This window comes from Apteryx rowi, unplaced genomic scaffold, assembly GCF_003343035.1.
Source record: "Apteryx rowi isolate R43461 unplaced genomic scaffold, aptRow1 scaffold_247, whole genome shotgun sequence".
Taxonomy (NCBI): Eukaryota; Metazoa; Chordata; class Aves; order Apterygiformes; family Apterygidae; genus Apteryx; species Apteryx rowi.
Genome location: NW_020448830.1, coordinates 1,100,855 through 1,115,832, shown reverse-complemented (window position 1 = coordinate 1,115,832; position 14,978 = coordinate 1,100,855). Strand labels below are relative to the sequence as shown.

At 41.5% G+C, this 14,978-nt stretch overlaps 2 protein-coding genes across 7 annotated transcripts in view; both read right to left on the bottom strand.

Moving 5' to 3' along the window:
• ANKRD46 (ankyrin repeat domain 46) overlaps positions 1-1,927 on the bottom strand; it is a 21,740-nt gene extending 19,813 nt beyond the window's left edge. Inside the window, exon 1 of one of the 3 annotated variants that reach the window (XM_026066747.1) lies at positions 1,858-1,927. The gene's annotated coding sequence lies outside the window, so the exon portion shown is untranslated. Of the gene's footprint in view, positions 1-1,128; positions 1,354-1,373; positions 1,510-1,857 lie in introns of those variants that run through there. The other 2 variants (XM_026066748.1, XM_026066750.1) reach the window with 2 other exon arrangements.
• A 1,588-nt stretch (positions 1,928-3,515) lies between these two features.
• The window catches only part of SNX31 (sorting nexin 31), a 31,607-nt gene continuing 20,144 nt past the window's right edge, over positions 3,516-14,978 (bottom strand). For 3 of the 4 annotated variants that reach the window (XM_026066751.1, XM_026066754.1, XM_026066753.1), the window contains 9 exons: positions 14,831-14,921; positions 13,008-13,095; positions 11,058-11,127; positions 10,419-10,511; positions 9,586-9,789; positions 9,017-9,112; positions 7,700-7,777; positions 6,609-6,668; positions 3,516-3,877 (listed from right to left, as the gene is read on the bottom strand). In XM_026066751.1, coding sequence (XP_025922536.1) covers positions 3,782-3,877; positions 6,609-6,668; positions 7,700-7,777; positions 9,017-9,112; positions 9,586-9,789; positions 10,419-10,511; positions 11,058-11,127; positions 13,008-13,095; positions 14,831-14,921 — 876 coding nt within the window. In that variant the 3' untranslated portion in view covers positions 3,516-3,781. Of the gene's footprint in view, positions 3,878-6,608; positions 6,669-7,699; positions 7,778-9,016; positions 9,113-9,585; positions 9,790-10,418; positions 10,512-11,057; positions 11,128-13,007; positions 13,096-14,830; positions 14,922-14,978 lie in introns of those variants that run through there. The other variant, XM_026066752.1, reaches the window with a different exon arrangement.

The following is a 14,978-nucleotide window of genomic DNA, read 5'->3' as shown; positions in this document are numbered from 1 at the left end:
ACCCAGCCAGTCATTCCTTCATAGAAGGCTATCAGATTGGTTAAGCATGATTTCCCCTTGGTGAAGCCATGCTGACTACTCCTGATCACTTTCTTGTCCTCCACATGCTTAGAGATGGCCTCCAGGATGAGCTGCTCCATCACCTTTCCAGGGATGGAGGTGAGGCTGACTGGCCTGTAGTTCCCTGGGTCCTCCTTCTTGCCCTTTTTGAAGACTGGGGTAACATTGGCCTTCCAGTCTTCAGCTCAATTTATTTGTTTCATGGTGTTTACCTTGATGGTTCAATTGAAAACAAAAAAGGCCTTTATTCTGCAGAACTGAGCAAGCCAAATACTTTTTTCAAGATAGGTTCTCCACTTCCCTACTCATACTACGCAAACCCTCCTCTTTCTGTTCCACTTTAAGTTCATCTTTTTATTTGAGAGTGATTAACATTGTATGGAATATTCTAGAGTTTTGCTCAAGGATAGTAGTAACATCTTTTTCTGGAACATCATAGGTCTGCATTCACCTTTTGCACAATAATGTATCTTTTAACCAGCTAATATATCTACATATTTTGTTTCTGTGTTGCTTTAAACTGGTAAGAATTTCATCTGTAGAATAGATGCTTTCTAGTTTACAACTGCATAAGTTTACTCTTAATTACTATTGCATTTTACCCATTTCATTCCCTAGATCTCAAGATCATCCAATTCTTTGTGTAGTACTGTAAATGTCTTCTATATTGCCATTTTCTCCCAACTCTGCATCATCACTGAATTTAAATAGTAAACTTTTAAATTCTGCACCAAGATCTTTATTAAATATGTAATAAGACTAGTCCTAAGATGGTCCTTCGAAGAACTCATTTTATAACCTCCCTTTATACTCAGATTTGATGGTTTTCTTCTCAATGTTACTCACCATAATTTGTCTCTAGTTACCTCCTCATCCACTCTACAATTCTGGTAATGAGCCCTACCTTTTCAGCACAGTAACAATTTCCCCTGCAGCATCCAATTGAGAACTTTACTGCTATCTAGCAAAAAAGAAAACTACTTCATTTCCCTTAAAAATAGTAATTATTCTAGCAAAGATAATCATGAGGTTAGCTAACGCAGACCACTTTTGGCAAAAATACGTTACCTTTTAGTTTCCTTTATTTTCACATCTCCTTTTTTTCCTCCCCAAAAAATCTTTTCGAAAGCCAGCACACCCCAGGGTTTGCTAACACATTAACATCCCCTCAGGAAGGCAGTTACACAGGTCGCTATTTCCCTCCTGTTCCTCGATTGGCGCGGGTACTCCATTTGCCATTCTCTCTCTCACCAAATATCATCCCCACCCTGACAGCCCGTTAAAAAAATAAATAATAATAATAATAGTCCCACCCAAACGGCACTAGTTTTGCTGCATGCCACCAGCCTTCGTCCCGGGGGTTATCCAGCCGCCACGCCGCTGCCGTAGAGGTGCGTGTCAGCTCCGCGGCTTCCCGGGGCCAGGCGGCCGCCGCCCGCAGGCTGCCCGCAGCGGCCCCTCCGGCCGCTCCGCCTCGAGCCCCGCTCCCGGGCCCGCGGCCGCCCTTGCCCTGCGGTTCCCCACACGGCGCCGCGCTCCAGCGCGCGCCCCGGGCGGCGGTTTCTGCCGTTACGGCTCCCCTCCCCCCCCCAGGCCCGCGCGCCCCCAACCGTGGGGGGAGGGGGGAACACGACAAGGGCGCGCAGCGGCGGTGCCCGGCAGCGCCCGGCCTCGCCGCACAGACCGGCGGGCAGCGCCCTCCCCCGCACGGACCGGCGGACGGACCGACGGCACGCCTCTTCCTCCCGGACAGACCGGCGGACAGCGCCCCCCCCCCCGGCCGGCGCCCCGCGGTACCTGCCGCTCCGTGGCGGCGGCAGCGGCTCGGCACGGAGAGGGCGCGCGGGGCTGGCAGCGAAAGGCGGGGGCGGGAACGGCGCGGGCGCGCTCAGACGCCGCGCGCGCCCCCTGCCGGGCGGAGGCCGCCCGCCCCGCGGCCACGGCCCCAGATGCAGCGCCCCGCCCCGCCCCGCCCCGCCGAGTGACTGCGGAGCGGCCACGCCGCCATGTTCCCGCAAGCGCGGGCCTGGGCCGGGGGGGAGACGCCGCGGGGCCGGCGCCGGCCCGGGCCTAGGGCGCCGTCAGCGCGGGGAGGAGGCCGGCCGGGGCAGCGGGAGGAGGAGGAGCAGGAGGAAGAGTGCGGCCGGGCACGGCTCCCCTCGGGGCCGCCGCCCACGCGCSGCCCCCTGGGACACTCGGGCACCTCTACGTCCCCTGACGAAGCTCTGGCGGTGCTTACGGCCCTATTTTTCCAGTTTAAACCATTTCCCCCTATTGGTGTGTTGAAGGCCTCCAGTCAGCGGGGAAAATCATACACTGCGAAGAGAGGCTAGGCACAGGTGAATGTACCAAAGAATGGGGAAGTGGCACCACTCCTGCCGCTGGCAGCACCTTCTATGTAACAGGGCCTTCGTGAGGGGCGAAGGGATGCGTGTGATCCACTGTCAGCACCCAAGGCACACGCTCTGCCAGGGGTGAACCACCCTGGGAAGCACAGGCCTGGCCTTTGAGCTGAGATAAACAGGGAAGACAACAGCTATAGGAGCAGGGGCAAAAGGTTTAGCAGAAAAAATCCTTTGTATTGACCAGGCAGCAGGTTTCTTGATTTATAGAAAAAAATAGTTTTCTAAAGTTTTAACAGTTGACTCTTTTGTTAACTAAAGGAAATGTTAAAGAAAGTTATCAAAACTGTGCCTCTCCGGGGAGCCTTTACTTCCAATACTAACGTGTGCTACCCATCAATTTACATCACAACAATAGCGAGCTAAAAAAATTCAGGCAGGAGTGCACTTCCTCTATGTTTAGAGAGGCCTTTCCTCCCCCTGTTTCTCTGAATATGTGTAAGTGGAGAAATGTCAACAAACTGGGGCTGAAGTTACTTGATCTTCCCCAATACACCAGAATTTGGCAATTTTTGATTTTCACTTCCCTGTTCTCTCACCTGATTCTGCCTTTCAAAGCAAGCACAGTAAAAGGAATCAAAAAACCCAAAGCCTGATATGGACTACTGTGGTTTAGGCACTCCAAGTAGCAAACAACTTAGTGACATGGTTAATGTTGGATCTAGCTTCCCCCAACTAAATCAGGTACCCATTTAACACTAGTGTCATCCACGTAAGACAACTCAACTTTTGATGCATAGTAAATAATTTAACTGATTCCTCCTCCCCACTGCTGTGCTAGGGAATCTCCATTCTCCAAAGCATTGCAGCTTTTGAATCAGCACTGATGGCAGCTCAAAGCACAATAAGAGCACCGCAATAGTCTGTTCTGCTTAAGGAAAGGAATGACAGGTCCTGGCAAAGGGTATGATCATAGAAAATGCATGCCTTTTCCAGACAGTTGCAGAGGTGGCAACAGCCTACTCAGCCATTTTATGAGCCTACTTATTAATTACATGAATACTCAGAGAAACAGTATATACTGATGTTTTAATGCAAAGTACTTTTTTCCTCTAATACCTTAAAACTTTTTCCTAGTTAACCCTTCCCTTTCTGCCCCAACACTTTCCGTCTGAAAAAGCCTGCATGTATACAAGATGTCTGTCTCCAGGTTAATAGCACATTCTAACTCAAAGAATTGCTCACTGGAGTTAAGTTCTACAAATAAAGACCATTGCAAAGGCAAGGAATTACACTGAAGATACTTTTCTTATAATTCAAGATTTCAAAGGGTTTCTGATTTTCAGACAATCTCAAAAGACAGTATCTAAATTAAATTGTCACAGGTCCTCTTCCCTTATTTTCTCAAATACATAATCCTCTTCATTTGGCTGAACCAAAAATCTTCTCCTTGATATAAAACTGGAATGAACTACCTGCAGAGAAACAAGAAACAATTAAAAGAGTATATGCATTTCAATAGTTAAATATAAACATAAGCTAGAAAATCTGACATGATAATTGTTTAGGTGCAGTGAATGATCTTTTTATGTTAGCATTTGGGAAAGGACAGAATTTGTTGCTAGAGTAGACAGTTGTTTCTGCTCTTAAGGATAATTGCAATATACCAAGTGTGGTGCAGATTGAAAGGCAGTTCAGAACATGCTAAGAGTGTTCTGGGGTATTCTAGTGGCCACAAGCACATGTGTGCAGGTACTTTAACCATGTCCATCTAATTCAGAAGGCCTGGTACATAGTTAAAGTTGGATATGGTTAAGGATGTATGATAATACCTGCATAAATGACACCTACATAAATGAATAGTTTATACAGTCATTCTAAATAGATGCATCATGTTCTGTCCTCCTCAAAAAGCTGTCACTGAACTAAATTTTCAGTTAAGAATACTATACCTTTCTTAAAGGCTACCATGTACCATCTGAAACATCCCAACACCATGTAAACCAGGTTTTTAAGGTGTAAGCAGGCTAATCAGACCCTCACATTGGATGTATCTGTAGCAGTTTACTGTTGTACTAGGAGACTTTTTGGCACAAATTTTTATTCTGCCTCTTACAGAATGATATCCTGAGATTTATATAGAACAAATGTCCTAAAGCACTCTACTAAAGGGTCTATTGTAAAGCTATGGCAATCACACTGCAATAACTTTAACAGAGGCTAGGCAAAATTTGGTTTCAGTTTCCTAATACCTGTTTCCTAATGTTAGTTACTTCATACCTCTTTTCTCAATTTTTCTAGAGGACTCAAAACAGTAAAATTGCCTAGATGCAGGCACATTCCATAGCATAGTCTCACCGTCTGCATGGACTGCATATTGCATACTAGTTAAGTCATTTTTATCTCAATTCAGCAGATTGTTCTTGATTTCCCTACTAAATCTTATTGCTGCACTGGATTATCTATTCAAACAAGAATTTACAGGCTATCATGCTGATCTAGTAGTAACAGAGGATGCAGCTACAGAATCACAAAACCAAGATTAAATTTTTCTTCTCATGAGTCAGCAGAAAATATCTGGCAGAGTTTTTCCAGAATCTTTGGAGAGCAGTCAGATAAACTTTCAGCCAACTCAGGCCAGATGAAAGATCTGTAAGACTCTTGGGGATAGTAATGGCCAAATTATAATGGCCCAACTGAACCCCTTTTTAAGTGAGAATGTGCAAAGATACACTTTTATTGCATCATTTTTCAAGCATCTTGCAAAGAAACAAAGAAGAATAGGAAAGGGAAGTCTTAAACTGGATATTGTGATCACAGAAAGTTTAGAAGTTCTATTAAGTATGAAGATTTTATTTTAGTTAACTAATAACAGCTTTGTGCAGGAAGACATAAACCGCTGTTGAACTTGCTGCATAATATCAGGCATAGTATGCCATACTATCACCATTTACAGCAGCAGCATACCTTGACTTTCTTTAATAAACAATTACATTCTAGTTACCAGCTCTAATTTTCTTTCACTGAGTTTGATCTCAACAGCTGGACATCGCTCCAGGAAGACACAGCTGACTAGCTGAGGGGTTGTATGTTGCCCTATCCAAAGTTGCTTTCCTCACAAACTCTAAGGGAGCATTCACAGTGCATCTTGCTTCTAATAAAGTATTTTAAAGTATGTTTAAATCAGAAGAATTGCCTCAAACCCAGTGCCATACAACTTAGTCATTACTTCACCTCCAGCATCTAAAGTTGTATGCCAGTGAACCACATCCTTACTCAGTCTTCAGAGGCACAACAAATCCATTCAGAAAATGCCATCTTCTTTATTATCATTTGCAAATTATTTGCAAATACTGAAGAACCTAGAATATAGTCTCCAAGAGCAGTGAGTACAGAGCACCTCAAAGCAGCAAGAAATCCCACCACACAACCTAGGCTATCTGCTTGTGAAAGAATAGTTAGTGATTGGTTTTGTGCTGTTTAATGTTCTTTCTAAAGCTGTATCAATATCTATTTTTTTTTTTCCTGAATTCAGATTAGATCTTAGGTTTCTCTTTTAGAAATGGTTTCCAGTGGCCCATCATACACTCTGACAGAAGAATTTATTTTAATTTGTTTTATATTATTCTCTTTCCATTTATTTATTTATTACCTCACATTGAACAAATGACTTAGAAAATTAACATTTTTAACATTGGACTACTCAGGAAGCATTACCTATGAATGTTGATTACAGTCATTGCAACTTGACATTATATCTGTTACATGATAGGAATGTACATGTACAGGTATGTAACATGACCAATTTCCCAAATAAAGGTAAAGATGAACACAAACAATCCCAGCATGAATCCAAGTACAAGTCCATAAACTATAGCAACAGCTGCATGTGGATATACAGACACATGATCTATGCACACATTTTGGCTTTGTGAATTTCATCAAGAATTGAATTCAGAAATGTTTTTAAGAAGTAAAATAAAGCAAATTGTCACTAAACCCAAAGCAAAATAATAATTTTATTCTGACATGTTTCCTGCTCTCTTTCTCCTTCCAAAATTCAAGTTTAGCTCCACTTCCTACTCAAAGGAATGCCCACTAAATTTATTAGGAGTCTCCCTGTTCGAAAAAACAGATTGAGCTAAACAGCACTAATAAGCAAACACCATATATTCACATTTTGGAGAGCTTTTCTCACTTACTAACCTGTTTCTGTTGGCTGCTGGGTTTCTTATTATTTTTTGTAGATTCAGGCATCTTGACTTCCTAAACAGATTGAAAGATTTAACTTGCAATAAGCTTGGCACACCCCCAAGTACTGGAACAAAATATGTTGGGCAGATGAATCAGTGTTCAATGAAACCCACTAGAAACAGCATAGGAAATGAACTGGCATACTTGCCCTTCTTTTACAATTCTGGTCATAGTCAAAGTTACCCCCGTAGTATCAACAGCTGAATACTTAAATACTGAATATTAATCTTCACAATTAAAGGTTTATTGTACTTCCATTACAAATAAACTTAGGAGGTAAAAGACTGAATCTTTCCAAAATTCAAATCAGTCTGTTTCCATGTAACTATTTTTAACTGCTTATAGTTTAAAGCTATGAAATTAGATGTTCATTGCCTTCCTGCTCACTGTAATGAGCATGGGTCTAGAAGCAAACCCTTTCCTTCCCCCTCTTAGGGGGTTTTGACATAACAGCCATTCAGAGTCTTTAGATGTCACAGGCACATTAATACTAGTTTTTTGGTTTTTTTTTTTTTTTTTTTTTAAATAGCAAGTACCTAAACATATTCTCATCCTTAAAGGCCTACACAAAAGACAACAGAAGTATTTAGCTACAAATCACATTTTTATTAACTCTATTTAAAACCAGAGAGTATCACAGTAGGAATGTCACAGATATCAAATTGGTCTAACACTGCAGCAGATGGGCAAGCAAGTGAAGCGGTGAAAAAAAAGAAAGCCAGATATGGATACAAACAGGCTATAGCAGAACATAAAAATTATTCCATAAGTGTCTTGTCTTACATGCAGCAAGAATTAAAATCCAAGAGGGAGAATGGAAAACATTACTAAAATTATGATGACAAACCATCTTTAACATTCAGAATAAATACTATTTCCAATAAAACTGAGCAAAGGTAGACTTCCTAGTCAAGTAATTCTGTACTGAAATGTTGGAACATGCAAGATCTTTTTCATCAATAGGACTTTCCCAAGCACATTAAAAAAAAAAGTTTTGTTTCCTTTAAACAGCTATTCAGGCACCTACATACACACATGCTCACCATTTCTTGGCTTTCTTTGCTTGCCTTCATCATCTGTTCTGATATGATTTTCTTCAAGCAGCTACTCAGCAGAAAGGCCTAGAAAGGATAAGTGTTCCAATTCTAACATTCCAATTTCTTCTATTAAAAGATATACTGAACTCTTCCATTCCTCCCCCACCAGAAGATTACAGTCCCTAACTACTGAGCTATTACTTTCCTAATTCAGTTAATTTTACTCTGCACTTAAAGTGCTTACAGTCCCACCAAACTAGCTCAAACCCGTGCTACTTCTACACAGCAGCACATTTCCAGCCTTTATCTCCTCCTTGCACCTCTGAGGAAAGGGGGACAATGGTTTTCTAATCACTAGTCTACATCTAGCACAACTCTAATAGATTTCATAGGAGAATTAATACTGAAGTAATTTTAGTTTTCTGTTTTCCCAACAGCAAAGAAACTAGAAAGCTTCCTGCTTTCAGTGATGGTGTGAATGTGGATGGCTCATGTTCTCACAAAACTTAAGTGTGGCAGGAAACTAACACTTACTACAGAGTTGTGTGAGCTGCATCATCACCTTGGAATTCAGAAGTCATGTGTGAAAAATTAAGCTTTTTGATTTTACTTGGAAAATCCTGTCTGCTGTTGTGTGGGACAGAGGCAAAAGAAGCAATTTGAGGAACAGGCTTTTTTTTTTTTTTTTTTTTTTTTTTTTTTTAAATAGAGGCTCAGTACCTAAACTGAGGCTGGAGCTCCCTTGGATATTGCAGAGCCTAGATTATCTGCTAGGCAGCATAACCACAGATGGCTGTCTTCAATTCCTGGATACCTTTATCTTTAAAGAGCTGCTGGAAAACAGTGGGAGGAATGGCACCCTATCAAAAGCCTATTTAAGTACTATTTATGTGTAAAGATAATACTTGTTATCAAGGCACATACTTACATCCTCCATTAACTTGTGTTTATACAGCATATATTTGAACAATAGGCTTTCTTGGGGAAGATAAAAGCCTTTGACCTTAGGCAGGTTTGACCAATTAATGATTTGGGATACTCACTGAGCCCAGTAACTGAATGGCACCTCCATGCTCCATGCCAAGCTTGCTGCTCAGTACTAAGCATTTCTTTTGCCAGGGTGGGGGGAAGGGGGAAATCTCTTCTTCTTATACTAGAAACTTAAATGCTTTTCCCCTCTCTCTAGGCTGACCTGCTGTAAACACGGCAGCTACACTCTGATACAAGAGATGGACTAATCACTTCTGAAGAACAAATTCCAATCCCTATGGTTATAGGATTACATTTCACTCTGATCTTTTTCTAACATGATTAAGAACGAACCTGTTTTGTGTAAAAAATTATCCACTGCCATTTATCTGAATCTCTGTACTCAAATCTGAGCTCCAGAGTCTCTTCTTCACCGTCCTTTTCAGCACCCTGAAAAACACAAGGAACAGAAGAAACAGCCATGAACAGCATTAAGGTGTTCAGCCTTAAACCTGAATTAGTCAGTCAGGTTCATTTTATACAGCATATAAATAAAACAGTTGAAGATCTGTACCAGAATACTTCTCCTGAGGGGGAGCAGGTGGGAGGGAGGAAGGGGGAGTCTTTGCAAGCATAAAACTGGCTAAAGCAATTCTTTTGCTCCCACACAAAATGCTCTGCCAACTCCACCTTCAACACCAAGGGAGAGGGGCTGGTAAAGTAAGACATAAAACATCAGGGAAGGGAGCAAACACAGCAGAGTAAGGCTACGGGAATTTGTTCCAAGATAGGATTGGGGGGCTGGGGAGTCATGGATAGGAGAGATTTAAAACAGAACCCGCCCCAAGATCTGCCATTGCTTGACAACCTCAGTTTTCATACGGAAAAAACAAATTCAGATACAGAGTCAGTGAAGTACTTACAAGAAAAGTGACCTGCCAACATCTCAACCTGTTGATCTTAAAGCTGACCTCTTTGGTTTGGTTAGTAGGCAATTTTATGCAGCAGTTAATTTCATTATTGCCCACATAGATGTCAGCTGAGCAACCTGCTTCTGGGTAGTCACAAAGGCAAGGATCAAGTCGTATATATCCATAGAACTGCAGTTCTCGAACCAGCTCCAGGAACTGCATCAGAAAGACAGAACTAAAATGATTACAGTAAAGACAGGTGAGGGCTAGTGATTTGAAAAATGGGTTATTAAAGCAAATCTTTCAGATTTCACTTTCTTCTGGGAGAACACAGATCCACAACAAAAATCTTAGTGCTCAACTCGGTGAATAAAGCTCCCAGTCCCAATTTAGAAGCTTGATTTTTTTGCACTGGATATGGCAAGCTGGATCTTCTGACAGATGCATATGAGCCATGAAGAGGGGAAGAGAAAACTAACCAGAAGGAAATACTGAGGACAGAAGTCCCAGCAGCCTGAATTCCCACCTCACTTCCTAAATTGAATGTGAAACCTTAGTGTCTGAGCTTGGCAAATAGCGAATACTGGGATTCACAGGCAAACTTCTTGCTAGCCTTAGGTATCCAAGTCATTCTGTGGGATGTTTTAAAATGCTAGCGAGATAGGAGCCTCCTCTTCTATCTGATAACTCAATAGTTGCATCTGACCAGGAGCTGGGAGACCTGGGTTTCTGGCCCACCCCGTCTACAAAACCATGCTCTATTTTTAAACAGTAACAGCCTCAAGTGCCATTGCTTCAAAATTCACTCCTCAATCTGTTTGTATTGTTTTAAAATACCATTTTACCTTCACTTTGTCTGCAGTCTTTTGTAGAAATTCAAGTTCCTGCATTTCCCTCTCTGTTGGTTTAACCCAGTTCCTCTCTATTTCCTGGATTGCCTTAAGTGAATTTTTAAAAATAGTAAAAAAAAATGTCAGTAAAAATTTATTTGCTTTTTCACACGCCACCAACTGTTTTGTTTTGTTTTTTTAAAAAAAAAAAACAAGGAAGACCTTAGATTTTGGGACAGGTTCATTCTACTTTGTTCTTCCCTCCTGAATTAATAGTTTCCAAAGCTAGCACAACCCAACACACCTACAGTTTAGAATTCAAATGCTGTCATCATTGAAGAGTACCTACAGAGATATGAAAAGAAAGTGGACAGATGTCTAAATATGCTCCTTTTGTGCAATTCCCATGCACAAAACAAAGAGGAGTTAGTGTCTCTAATACATGAGTTTGCCCATGCTCCCCCCCCCAAAGTGTTCAACAGTAGCCATACCCATCATTTAGAAAAGTGCAATAAGGCAGTGTGAATCAGAAACCATTTATGAACATGTTTAATACCAATATAATCTACACCAAACATTTCAAGAGCTTGTATAAAATAAGAAATTAACACAGGAAAGTTAACTTTTAAAATTCTGAAGATCTTTCAGTTTTACCTGTATATATAGCAAATTTATTGAAGCTCTACAATCCATCAGCAGTGTATCAAGAGAAGGATCCATATACCTACCAGGGGAAAAAAGGTAATAAAATATGAAGATATACTTCTAAATATGGCCCTTTAACACATCAGACAAATATGATGGGAGCACCACTCAAATATCCCCATAATTACTAGATAAAGTAAACAGTTTTATCCTTGAAATGTGTACTATAGTCATTCTTTATACATTGTAGCTGTATGGAAATAAACTGAAGTTATATTAACCTCTCCACTTTGACTTTGGTGGTACCAAACCCAACAATTACAATTTAAAACTATAACATTCCTCCATTTTTTCTTTCTTTGCCCAAACAATTCAGGTCTTATGTACGCAGAAGTTGATAGGCCTATCAGGGCACCTACCGCCACGGCTGTAGTGCTGACGTACAAGACCTAGCCTTGAGCCAGCTAGCTCTGCTACCAACTACCGTATAACTGCAGCAGGACCAAGATCAGTACAGCAGCAAAGGAGGTTAAATATTCTGTTATCCAAATGCCATGCTGCAACAGCCATCTAACGTAAGGCAGCTTGGGTGAGTTTACATGACACTGAACAGGGCAGTGTGGGCTCCATAGTTGGTCTGGTTGTACTACTCACATCACACAGCCAATGTTCCTCCTGCAGCACACGAACAACTCCCAGACTGCCGTTCTCTACCTGCATTTGTGTCTTTGAAGCAGTGGTGGATTGAAGGGTTTCTACACCAACAATTACTCTGTCACAGGTTATCCCAGTAGAACCAAACAACGGTGTCATTAGGCTCCTATATTCTCCAGTTTATAAAGGCACATATAGGGAAACTGAGAAAGCTTTGCTCTAAGCCAAGCTCTAGCCCAGATGATTTAAACCAGAGAAGTTATGAGCAAACAACAGGCATCTGCAGCTTCAAGCCAAGCAACCTTGCTTGCCACCAAAAGGCATAATTCTGCCCTTCCCCTTCTCCAACCACAGTCCTTGCGCAGCACTTATCAGATGCAGCCAATTCAAATCAAGAAGCATCCAGAAACCTATTCACTTTTATCTGTTTCATTGGGGGCAAAAGTAGACTAGGACCACAGCCACACCAAGGAGCCATTAGACTGGCTCAGCTATGCTGCRTAACTGCACTCCCAGGGCACCGTTTGACAAGTGGGACTTTGACACCAGACTCCCAGTCCCCAGGGTTTGTCCTCCCCCACAAGCCAGCACAACTGTTTGCTGCACAACTAACGAGATTGCGGGACTGACATAGGCCAAAATAGGCCAGCAAAAAACAAACAAACACACCAAAAAAGAGCCAGCAAGTTATTTTTAGCCTAGATGAGCTCCCCAGTCCAGTTCACCATGCCTGCCACAGAGTTCTATCAACATGGCTGAGGAGGAGCCAGAGATGGGGCAAATGAAAGGGGAACAAGGCTTTGCTGCTTAAGCCTGCTCACTTGCCAAAAGAAATGCCCAAGCTACAGCCTCAAGTATTTTGTGCATTAATATATAGAAATGAGAACTTTAAAGTAAACTGTCTCTGCCCAAACTGAGTTGGAGCTTGTAACGCAGAACCCCAAGTTTTCTTTTATATCATTTTAACTGTATTTTAAAATATATATTCCCATTTGTGGTCACTACCTTATGCAAATATAAAAATTAAAGTCAAGCATGCACAAAACCCCTCTCTAGAGATTCTGAAAGAGAGAATAAAGAGCTCACTGGAGTGAAAAACACTTCAGAAATACTACAGTGATAAAATTAAATAATATGCAGTGCCACAGAAATCAGTCAATTCCAATAACAAACTGGCCTCAAAGAGCAATGGTCAAGTTGCTGAGGTTGAAGGCTTTGTATCGAAGTTATTCAAGGGACTTCTTTCTTTGACACCGTTTATAGCAGTTGTCAGGCATCTTACTAGTCTCTAAGCTTCTTGCTCACCACTTTCTGATCCCAAGCTTACAGTGCAACTCTTTCATGCTCTGAAGACTCACATAAGGAAGTTCAAATTCTGCCACTTTTTTCACCACTGGGAAAAGAAGAAAAATGAAATATTTGGTAAAATCTAGTGAAACAGGCCAGCTAGTCTCATATTTCAGTTAGCGATGTATTAGAGTGCTGATCAGCAACATGCTTTTGGAGAGGAAAAAACTTCACAAAAAATAAATTCTTGGGTAAAGTAAGGTGACAGGTTATCTTCCTCACTTCTCTGCAAGTTTAAATTTAAGTAGCTCTTTTGTTTACAGAATATCTCTACTCCCTTAGAGTATGCTCTTATAGAATATCCTTCTCAAAACAGCTTAGCAGGATGGATGATTCTGCATTTAAAAAGAAGTGTGGATGCAAACTTCCAAGATTGGTACCTTTCTTGAATAAAACACTAGACAAGAACACTGCAACTAATATGCAGTAAGAAAAGCATGCGACTCTTCAGAGGTGACTACTCTCCTGGGTACTTTTGTTTTGTTTTGTTTTTTTTAAATATATATGTCTAAAGACCTAACCCTGTAAATATTTATTTCTGAGCCAAAACCCAATTCAGCAGAACACTAACATGTGCTTTATTTCAAGCAAGTGAGCACTTTGCTATTTCTTGGCAGTGGACTGCGGGTTACATTTTGACTTGATGTGTTTGTGAGGAGTATCAAAGATACTATGTAGAAATGTAATAAATTGAAAATCTATTCTCCTGTGTATCCGATTATATTGCAATACAAGGCAAAGAGAAATTCATCTATGACTGCCATAAAATGGCATATAAAATGTTACATCCAGACATAATAACAGCCAGGGAGCCTGTGCACTCAGCAGTACCTTTCATAGCCAGAGAGGGGGAGAGAGAGAGGGAGAAATTACAAATAAAATAACACAAACAGTAAGGTTTCTACCCCACTGAGAAAGTTAGCATTTATTACTGGACCTTCAGTGCCTCTTCATATGGAAAAGGTTCAGAAGATGACCATTAGCATCTTTATGCCAACGAGGAGACTGAAAAAAGCTAAATGACTTGTCAAGGTCACATGGAGAAGCTGTGATGCCCAGCTTCACTAAAATCAATGGCAAAGCTGGTATTCACTTTCCTGTAGGAGAGAGATTTGGCCCCAGCCTATCTTAATCCCAGGCCTAGGTCCAGCCTCATCCACACACTTATCCATACGGGAAACAGAACATCAGTAACCCAATGAGGGCAAAAAAGCCTCTTCACATTTTGTGAATCTAAAGAAACTCGCACTCTGCATTTACAGCTTGCTCAGTGCCATCATTGTGGTTAAACTTCTAAGTTTATCAGTTAAGAAAGGAAACATGTCAGGACATAAAGGAAAGCAAGCCACAGACATTGTTTATAAACTTAACAAAAGAGTTTCCTGCCCCATTGTTAAACCCAGCATGAGATTTGTAGAATTAAACCCAGCTTTTTTAATAGATACAGCCATCTGATTAAATGCCTACACAGAAGATCCACCCGACAGTTCCCATATGGAAAAGTTGCTATATGTCTTGTAAACAGAGAGACACAATATCCTCATGTGAAAGTCTCACCCCTGCACCACACCAACCTACTGCCCAACCTTGCTCCCACCCACCACTTTTGCCCAAAGAGCAGCTGAGCCACACAGGGCAATGACTTGAGGGGATTTAATCAGACAGAATGGGTCTTTCAGCTGAAACAGGCTCATGCATACTCTGTTCAGGGATCCCAGATTCAATCACCACAACCTACAAAAATCCAAGGGAGGGCTAAATTAAGCACTTGTACAGCTTACCAGAGAGAGCTCCATCACTGTGATCTTGAATAAAAAATAGGCTAAAATATCCTATTAATTCTCTTGATAGCCCCATCTTGTATGATGTAACCTTTAAAAACAGAGAAGGTCAGCTATGCATTAGCATGAATAAGGAAGAGGCATGTTC